Below are 10,040 nucleotides of genomic sequence, written 5' to 3'. Positions count from 1 at the left end.
ATAATCTTAAAAATTAATTTGTGCAATATTGTTTTCATTTTTTGAATGGGGGAAAGGTTCTGAGTTTAAAAGTTCTGAAAACTAAATTCTCTAGACTGCTCTGGGCTGACCTTAGGTTGCATGCTGACAGCTCAAAAGCGTTCATCCAAAATCCAGCAACATGGATCTTGTCTGTGCTCATTTCAGAAGGGTTTTTTTCTGTTCTTGTCAACACTTTATTCTAGATCAGAAATTTCCTTCCAGGGAGATCTTAATACCACACAAGCATTGAGTCATTCTGTAATGGGATGTTTTACCCCTAGAGAACTGCTAGAAGTCATCTCCTCAGCAGAGGAAATTGTGGGCAAACACTCAGCATGCTCATTGCTGTCCAGAGCGTCTGGCACATGAAAACTCTGCAGCCCAAAATGGGGAATCCACGTTTCACCTTGTTAGTGCTGCACATTTTTGCCTTCATCATCTGGGAAGATGAGCTGCCAGGCTGGAGACTTGACTTTTCTGAGTCACGTGGCCAAAAATGTAATGACTGTACCTCTGACCAGCATAGCCAAGAGGAAAATAGCACAAAGATGCCCAACAGCAAGTGAGGATTAAGGCACACCATGCCAGCGACCTGCTTTCTGTCCTTGAATGTAGCATTTCACTTCTCTTCATCTCCAAAAGTGCGGTAACAGTACTCATCTACATTTCTAAAGTGTTTCCAGGCTAAAGGCCAAACACCTTTGCTAGAAGTGATTTATTTTTAACTCACCACAACCCCATTTTAATGTGAGGGATATTGTGCGCTCATCTTTGAGGCTCCTGGTGCTTCCTGCCTTGAGATCCTAGGTTGCTATGCAGCCGTGTTCAGAGATGTAAGGAATCTTTACTTCTGCACTTCTCAAGCAGCAAGCTTGCCCAGCATGCACAATCTTTTCTCTACTTGAAAACATTCTTAGGGATTTTCCACTGAGGCTCAAAGGCAGTCATATATTTTATTTATTTTATTACAAGGCATGTAAGTAAAAACTTGCATATCTGAAAAAAGATATTAGATAGAAAACAGTAATAAAATTAACATTATTATCTTAAGAAAATTGGTAATAAATACATTTCCCCTCAACATTAAAATGCTTGTTATTTTGCACAACAATAAATACAGCATAGCTCTGGCACAGAGAAAGGCCAAGGATGGATACAAGAAGTCCATGTGGTGGCATAAAAAAGCTCAGGTGATTTTTAAAGGTTTGGCATCCTGCACTTGATGCACTTTGATACAACTTGCACTTTAATTTTAATTTTACTATAATTTTTAAACAGTCCCATAATATGAAAACAAGAGAGGAAAATTTGTTTGACTGTAGGATTTTTGCTTTAAATATTTTCAAAGTAAGAGATGTGTAAACTCACTGAAACTAATCCTCGAAATAAAGAAAAAATACCAAACAGGTGTCTTTGTGATTATTCTACAAAAATGCTTTTTTTCTCAGCTGTGGGTGCTCAAGCCTGACCAGTCAACGGACAAGGGACCAATCTCCAGACAGTTCCTCAATTCTTTACACAGTTTTAAAAAAGAAATATTAATAACAAGGAGAAAGAGTAAAGACAGTAGTATTCACTTCCCAAGTTATGGCATTTGAGGTTCTTACACTATTATCCAAAGGTGAGAGGAGAAAGAACAGGTGTTCTCCAGAACAGTTCCCAGCATAATTTTGGGTCATTCTGGTCTTTACTTTTCTTTTAAAACTACTGACATTCCATGCACTGTGCTGTTCTTATGCCAGCACATATCATCACAATCACAACTGTGAACCTAAGTCACTGATAGCCAATCTAATATAGATTGATTGATTGTCCTATGACAAAGTTAGATAATGTCCGCAAAATGCCATAAGCTCTGGCAGAGTCCAGTGTTCTTAAAGTACTGATAGGTCATGGCAAGACTTGGACTTGAGTTTGAAGGCCATGTTCTTGTTGTTCTTGGCAACTATTTTGCCCCAAAACCGCCTGGCTTTCTTGGGGATGCTCTCTCTCCGTTTCTGTAGCGCCAGTCGCTTCTCGTTCTTTTCCTTGCTGTCCCTGCGGAGCCGGACTTGCCGCACGATGCCCTCGAAGAGCTCTTTCACGTTGTGCTGCACAGCTGCTGAGGTCTCGATGAACTTGCAGTCAAACACCACGGCGCAAGCTCGCCCCTCTGCAAAATGCCGAGGTGGACACGTTACATGGGGTCACCAGGCCCAGGGAGGGGGAGCGGGGACAAGCTGCCATGTGCGGGGGAGTCAGAGCCACCGGGGAATTCCTCAAGCCTGATATAGGCACAGATAAGCCTTTAATCACCTGATGCTGCCTGCTAGCCCAGGATCCATCTGCCCTGTGTCACAGCTGCTTCCCAGAGGAAGTGGGGGGTGCATGGGGGGGTAAATCCCCTGCCAGTAGAGCCCAGCCAGCACTGCTGGCTGTGAAGGTAGCACAGAATGATGGACTTAGCTGAGACACTGAAGGCTGGGAGGCCAGCAATGCCTCAACACCGCCTGGCCATCTGCGATGCAGACTCCCCCAGGCTGCACTGAAGGGTGATGATGGCTCTCTCCAGGCATACAGCACAGCATTGGAGGCACAGCACTTTCCTCCTTCATGGGCCATGGGTGTAAACCACAGCCCTGGAACTGTGGCAATTTCAGTGAGAGCAGACCCATGTACAAAACCCTTAATAAAGGTGTCTATGACTTTTGGGGTACATCTGAAATCATAGCTCTTATTCTCAATTACAGGAACCTAAGCTAAACCTGACAGATGTCTTCCACACAAGCCAGTTTCTGGCTTGCTGTGAATTCATTGCAAGGGCCATTAAAGTGACATGGATTAACCTGCCATCTTTCTAAAGAGCTTCCAAGCTGGGCAAAGAGGAATGAGAATGCAGCCCTGGGTTCCCTATGAGCCCCTCAGTTCAAGCTCTTGGGGCAGCTGTGACAGGAGGCAGAGCAACTGCACACATCCACAGAACATGGAAAAAAGTCAAGCTCAACTGGGAAACAGAAGAGCAGAACAGCTGCAGAGAGAAGAAAATGCTGAGCAGAAGATCCCATGTTTCTGATGGGCCAAGAGGAGAACATCTAATGCAGGGCTGCGTATTACAATGTGTCACCTCAGCCTCAGGAAAGATTCTCCAAGAAGATATTTTACTGGCTGCAGATGTTGAGAGCCAGCAGCAGTGTTCCCAACAGTCTCTCCATTCCTATTTATGGGCTTAGTGGTTATTCATTTGTGTGCAGCCAAGGGAAGGCTGATTTAGCATCCCAAAGCAAGGCAGTAAGGAGACCTCTTCTGAAAGGCTGCACAGTTCCTGCCCAGACTAGCAAAACAAAGATTGAGAGGGAATTTCAATTCGTCAGGGAGGACAGAGAACTGGTTATAAAGAAGAGAATTTTTGGCAGCAGAATAAAGGGGGCTAAACTTGTTATGCATAAACATGCATTGGGAATACAAAGGGTTTCCAGCTACCAGAGAAATAACATATTGCAGTGGTCTAACACTAGAAGCTGGAAGGGAAGAAATCCCATTTATGATGGTACTTAATAAATATAGAAAAGGGATTATCTGGCATGTAACAGTATTACCAAGGAAGACTTAAGGACCTGGCAGACCCTTCCCAGTCCTCTGCCCACTGTTCCAGTCCTCTTTTATTTTATTACTCTTTTATTGCCTAGTCCTGATCACAATGTACTCCCTCAGCCAGAGCACTGCAGTTTGTCCAAAAGCTACTAGATGACTTTTAATGTTTATCTCGGGTTTATGCTCATAATTTCTTTACCTGCCACTGAAACTTCACGGCACCTGACAAGGTCACTTTTGTTGCCAACCAAAATAATGGGGATATCTTCTTTCTGGCGTGCCCTGCGGAGCTGTATTCGGAGTTCAGAGGCCTTCTCAAAGCTTGCTCGGTCTGTGATGGAGTAGACGATCAAGTAGGCGTCTCCCACTTGCATGCAGTGGTCTCGAATCCATTCTCCCTCCCGCTGTTCAAATTAAATGGTCAGACATCGTTATGCCCTGAGCAGATTTTACTTAGAAAGTAAAACATTAGAGAATCCAAATGCATTCCTGCTGTAAACTGTAATGGGTATGGTTTGAATCACAGTTATACTACAAGTAATTCCAATGTGGTGATGGTATGAATACTTCACCACAAAGGAGGGCAAAAAATTGCCCCAGATAATTTATTGTGCTGGCTTTAGGATGGAATGAAAATGGTCTGGAAAGAAAGCTTGAATGTTTTGTTTCATCATTAAAAAAATGAAGACTTGCACTTCTCAGGCTCACAGTGCAGAGCCGTTAGGCATGCTTGCCTTGATGTGGGGTAGGGTTAATGCTATATCTTCCCTATATCTATATCCCTATAATGCTATATCTGCTGTATGGAAACACCTATTTTTCTTTCACAAAGGAAACTTGCTTTTTATATTAGCAGTTATTCATATACACCTTCCTGTCAGCAGACAGGAACACTAGACTAGTCAATTTGTTTGACTAGAACAAATTAAAGTACCTTATTATCCCACATGTCGAGCAGTATAACAGTCGCACTTTCCCCATCCACCATCAGAGTTCTTTCATACGTGTCTTCTGGAAAGAAAAGCAGAAAGGTTGGTGATATATTATTTTGTGTCATCATATACATTAAAAAATTCAGGTTGCTGAATTTTGGGGGATTTATTCACAGAGTTATTGAGCCAAATTTTAGGCCGGCTCACATCCAGTTCTTTCCTCATTTCCATCCGCACTGAATCTGCACTCTGTTCATTATTCGTTGCCTTACTTTCCATGATAGATGAAAGATCAGGAAACAAAACGTTCATTATTTTGGCTGATAGTCTCTTTATCTTATGTGGGAGAGAGAAAATAGAACCAGTGGAAGAAATAACCAAAGGCTGAACATTTGCCCCATGGGAGCAGCAGAGTCCAGCAAGGCTGAGTAATGGAAAATATTTGCTTTCACTTTAGCATGGACAATTTACGGGTGAACAGTCACTGCTGCTGAGAGCAATACAGCAAACAGCCGACCAAGTGATGAGGACAGGGTGTTGTGAGACAACAGCTGTTGAGTTTGAGACAGACTGAGACTTCAGTTGCATGTTCTCTCCCATTACACAGTTTCCCACATCACCTTTGATGTTAAATAGCACAAAAATTTTAAAAAACACAAGTCAGTTATTTTGTACTGCAGCCATAAAAGTTCATACCTAGACTATAAGTGCCATGTGGCAAAATTCTGCCTCGATCTAAGGAGCTGTTGCCACTCTGAATGTTGATCAACCCTTGCTGTGAAATCTGGTTCAAATACCAATCTTTCTTCTTTTCCGCAAAGCTGGGGACATTAGGATGAGCAATGAGAGGTTTGGACCCATTTCTAATCTCACATTAGTGGCCAGTGAAAAAAAAAGCCAGTCTTAAGGTACTGCAGCATTTGAAGGATCTGTCCCATCCACACTTGTAGATAAAGTTGTGTCTAACCTATGTCTCATAAGATTTCTGCTGTGCACTGATGAAGTGAACTTTCCCCTAAATTGTAATCAGAGCCTTTCCTCAGAGCTAGGGATATACATCCCAGTAAAAGAATAAGCCAAAAATATTACACATTTCAAATAAAGTCAAATGGAGCCCATGCTTAAAATATCAAGATTAAAAAGACAGAGCTAATCACTAGGAGTGATTTCCCTTGAGGTCCCAAGAGTATGAGGCTTGTATTCATGAGTTAGCTTCATCTTACAGTCAGTAGCAAAGCCTCTCCATAAAAGCTGCTGTACTCCTCTGTAAGCTAGCTACCCTGAAACTATCCTCTCATGCAATTAAATTTCCAGTGTGTAAGCTAAAGTTCCAGTTTGTAAAGCTAAAGTAAATAGTTCCTTCAGGTGACCGAGCATCTGTGTGAGAACAAGCTCCATGCACACCAGAGGACAAAATCCAGAAGACTCCTTCTGCACTGCATTACATACAGAGAAGCTACAAATGCATAATCACATTCCTTGAAAATACTATGCCTAAATAATCATATTCAGCACTGATCTGCACCTTGGTCAGTCCTAGGGAAGTTCCATAGGATATAAAACACACCGAAAGTGAGCATTTGGTTCATTTTGTGCTGTTTTTGAAGCTGACAATAAAAAAGGAGACAGATAACAACAGCAAGACTTCAAATTATCTCTTCAGAGCTGGCCTTGAAAATCTGTCACTGCTACACTCCAAGCAATGCTGCTGGGAGTGTGATGGAAAGAGAAAACCACACACCTTCACTTGAGGGAAAAGAAAACTGTCTGACAGGGGCGTGCAAAGAAAACCAGCTGCACTTCCTGATGGCTTGTCCAAGGATCCTACTCTACTTCAGTTGTTTAGCACTAGGAAAACTTTTATCAGAGATACACCAGGCTGAGGAGCTGGTAGAACTATGGAAAAAGTTGATGGCAGAAGCTGAAGGCAGAGCACACCTAAATCAGTGAATTTGAAATCCCCCAAAGGCACAAATCTCTGTGTCCCCAGTCTGAGACAGCAAGTAAAGTAAGGAAAATGTGAGTCTGACCTTCCTGATACTAGGCTTTCTTAAATCCTGGGCAAAACTTCCCCTAACTGGAGAGTTAAACACACAAGAAGAAGCTGTCCTGCCTATGTTCCACTGAAGGCTGGAAGAGAAGCCCAGAAATTCTCTGTGGTAGCACTGGCGCCATCGCACCAAGGGAATACCGGCAGGAGACAGAAGGGAGAGACAAAGAAAGCCCTGCACAGTGACAAACAAAACCCAGCAGCAAACTGCATGTCCTCTGATAGCAGCAATGACTATGTCCTTGGAGATACAGAAGTTTCTGTGGCAGCACAACCCCTCCACATCAACATCTTGCACACAGTGTAGCTCAGGACTTGGTGCTACAGCTTCACCCTCTGCATGGTCTGATCTTTGGGATTAAAGAGCACTTTGCAATCCTAAACAAAGCAAGGGGGAAGCATCAGAGAATCCTACAGTTTGTGTCTTTCCCCCAGTGGGCAACAGGAATTTTCCTACTCTGTTGAAGGACCTTTATCTTTTTTCCTCCTGGAGGAACCCATACTGTGCAAATAACATGAAATAAGGTTTTTACTCAAAATTTTACATATTTTACTCGAAGTCCATACAGCCTGTACTAAAGCAATGTGTTTATACAGAAAGGCTGAGACGATTTCTAATGGCAAATATTTTGGAAGTGACTTTTTCTTTATATATGATTTTAAAGTATTTAATTCTTGTAAATCATGAGGACCTTCAGTTGTTTTCTCTCCCACAAGGAAAGCTGGAGTCAGCCCTGTGATGCCAGTGGTGACACAAATGTTGAAGCAGCAGGAAAGCTGAAGCAGACTCTTGTGTAGCATCATCACAGGTAGGAGTGAGGCAGTTTCCAACAGGTATTTTGGAATGAAATAGCATGGGAATCTGAATTTCTTTCTTTCAGTGGCTTTCACTCATTGTTGGAGAGTATCTTACTCATCTTATTTTGCTTTCTTGTTTTCCTAAAAGAGCTGCTTGAGCTCAATCAGTTTTGATAATCACACCCAAACACTTGTTACTTCTGGTTTACATTAAACGGCCTCCCTCCTTTTCTGTGCCAATTACTACAGGCAGAACTGACTGCAAGCAAACAGCAACACCCCAGGACATAATCACCTACCTCCCAGCACCTCACAGTCACTGTCAATGCTGTCGTGCACCCCTGCAAAGATGTTGGCAAGGGAGGACTTCCCCACGCCGTGCTCCCCGATCAGCACCACCCGGTAGCAGTTGCTGCCAGACTCGGAGGAGATGACGGAGTCGGATGACTCTGAGGACCAGCTCCTTCTGTAATATTCATCAGGACTGATGGTGTATCGTTTCTGTGGGTTGTACTCGTTGGAGTCTTTCTGGACCAGCAGATTCTTTCCATCAGCAGGGATGCTCCATCGCTGCTGCTGCTGGTGCAGGCCGCTGTTGTGGGTGCGACGCATGGTAACATTGTTGAGAGTCATTTTTAACCCCTAGAGAAAAATAGGGAAATTACAAATGTTACCCACAAAATATTTAGAAATACTGTCTTCAAGGGGCCACATCATGCTCCTCTGTAGGGACCTAATATGTGAGAAAATTAAAATTAGCCTTTCTGCACTCTAGTGTACTTGGTGGTGCACAAAGAAATATTTTAGTTATTAGCTAGTGAGACAGAGCCTGTTTCCCAGGGATAATACCACCATCACATGCTAAATCCTATCTTGTTTAGCCTTTACCAGCCCACGGCTGTGCTGGGTGTAGCCCAGTCCTGGAAAGAGGGAGGCATTGCTGTGTCCCAGGAGGAGAAGGAGGGGACAGTGCTCACCACACCGGTCCTGCACAGCAGCTGCCGCCCTGCCGAGAGCCTGCCTGTGGTGCAGGCAATGTCCACCTCCTTTTGGCATCACTGGGGACAGAGACACTGGTCTCAGTTGCCTCCAACTGCTGCTGCAGGTGGGTGTGCAGCATCTTTCTCATTGACTCAGTTAAGAGCTGAAACTCTTGGGAAAGCAATAAGTCATAATTCACCGCACTCTTGAGACAGCTCTGGTACAAAAAGTCATGCAAGCAAGTCTTGCTGTGATGGGGTGGATTTGGGTCTTGTCTGTGGCCAGGTAAACAAAGAATGATTCTGCCTCAGACAGTGACTTTTTGGCTGGTAAGAGGGAGAATGTAGTGAAATCCAACAGCTTTTCTGAGGAGGTACAAATGATAGCTTCTACAGGAGATACAACTGTGAGAAAAGCCTCATTAATTTATAGATATTAAATCAATAACTTCATTACCACACAATTAATTAGATAGGTTCACTCTTCTTACATAAGCATAGCTCTTAATTATATTTTACTCAGCAAACTCTATTTTGCCTTGCTTGGAGGCAGATAAGAATGATGTCAGCCTCACAAGCCAATGCCTACCATTTTTAGGAAAGTTACTTTGATGCATTCCAGCTCCCAAAGTGACCATTTTTTAGGCATTTTTCTTTTTTGCCCTATATCTGGTGTTTCTCGGCTCTCTCCTCCATATCAGTAAATTGGATAATTGTCCATAAAATTCACCCAACCACTTTCAAACCTCAATAATAGGTGATGAAAAAAAAAAAAAGAACAGTAAAGCAACATGTACAAATTGCTATTCTTCTTCATACAAAACTCTCTGAAAACTTCTGTGAATAAATTCCCAGCAGGACCTAGGACAAATATATAGAAAAAGCACTGTCTGAATTTACTACAGAATACACAATATTTTCTCTGTGATGTGCAGTACTTTGGGGCAAAAGGAGATCATTTACATGGTCCTAGTCACAGAACTTTGTCAGCAAGAAATACATCTAAAGAAGAAATCACGCACTAAGCAAAGGCTTCTTCACAAACAAAATTAAATATTTACTGTGGTTGAATTCTAAAATGCACTTTTTCCTTGCAGTATCCCCATTGAAAAGACCAGATGAAAAAAGCCAGATCTGGTTCAGTCAAACAACAGAGAGTAACTCACAACCTGCAACAAGCAGTCACTCACAAAACCATCACAAACACAAACATTTTACAATTTCTCCTCTAACAAATTTTCATCCCTCATTAAAAACAGCCAAACGAGTCCCTGTCACGCACTGTGCTCCAAGCTCAAACTGGTTTTGCTACCCCATACTGCATTTAGCTGCCTGGGTCTCCAGGAAAAGACTGGGTCCAAATCCACTCTTACTTGTGCCAGGCTCCGCAGCTGGTCCCGTCCTTTGTTCCCCCTGCCCTTCTCCCTCGCTGGGCTGTGACACACTGAGCAGCTCTGCCGGAGTAAATCCTCTCCTGCTCTGGGACTGCCTCTTTAATTCTTTCTCGGCAAACCTGGTTTATATTAAGCCCATCTGATCAGAGACAGGGCTTTTCCGTGACGTGGCTGGTCTTTCCATACAACAGCCAGCCCCCAGCTGGGGGAAAGCAGACATGCAGAAGAGAAAAACTTGCAAACAATCTCAAAAGACTTACTCAAAATCATGTGATTGTTTTAATATTGCCAGTAA

General features: G+C 43.0%; 1 protein-coding gene across 1 annotated transcript; it reads right to left on the bottom strand.

The window, feature by feature from the left end:
- Positions 1-968: 968 nt before the first annotated feature.
- GEM (GTP binding protein overexpressed in skeletal muscle) lies at positions 969-9,840 on the bottom strand. The gene is made up of 5 exons (XM_041464538.1): positions 9,725-9,840; positions 7,671-8,013; positions 4,526-4,602; positions 3,791-3,995; positions 969-2,173 (listed from the first exon to the last, which is right to left on the bottom strand). The coding sequence occupies exons 2-5, from the start codon at positions 8,002-8,004 to the stop codon at positions 1,896-1,898; spliced, it is 894 nt and encodes a 297-aa protein (XP_041320472.1). The 5' UTR covers positions 8,005-8,013; positions 9,725-9,840; the 3' UTR covers positions 969-1,895.
- Positions 9,841-10,040: the final 200 nt, after the last annotated feature.

This window comes from Pyrgilauda ruficollis, unplaced genomic scaffold (genome assembly GCF_017590135.1).
Source record: "Pyrgilauda ruficollis isolate IOZ18807 unplaced genomic scaffold, ASM1759013v1 scaffold18, whole genome shotgun sequence".
In the NCBI taxonomy this organism is placed as follows: Eukaryota; Metazoa; Chordata; class Aves; order Passeriformes; family Passeridae; genus Pyrgilauda; species Pyrgilauda ruficollis.
The sequence above is the reverse complement of the archived record's forward strand: the minus strand, read 5'-3'. Positions and strand labels throughout refer to the sequence as shown.

Coding starts and splice junctions, on each gene's coding strand:
- GEM (XM_041464538.1), bottom strand. CDS start 8,004: ATGACTCTCAACAATGTTACCATGCGTCGCACCCACAACAGCGGCCTG. Junction 4,603..7,670: donor TGACTGTGAGGTGCTGGGAG/GTAGGTGATTAT, acceptor TTTTCTTTCCAG/AAGACACGTATGAAAGAACT. Junction 2,174..3,790: donor CCGTGAAGTTTCAGTGGCAG/GTAAAGAAATTA, acceptor GGCATTTTGCAG/AGGGGCGAGCTTGCGCCGTG.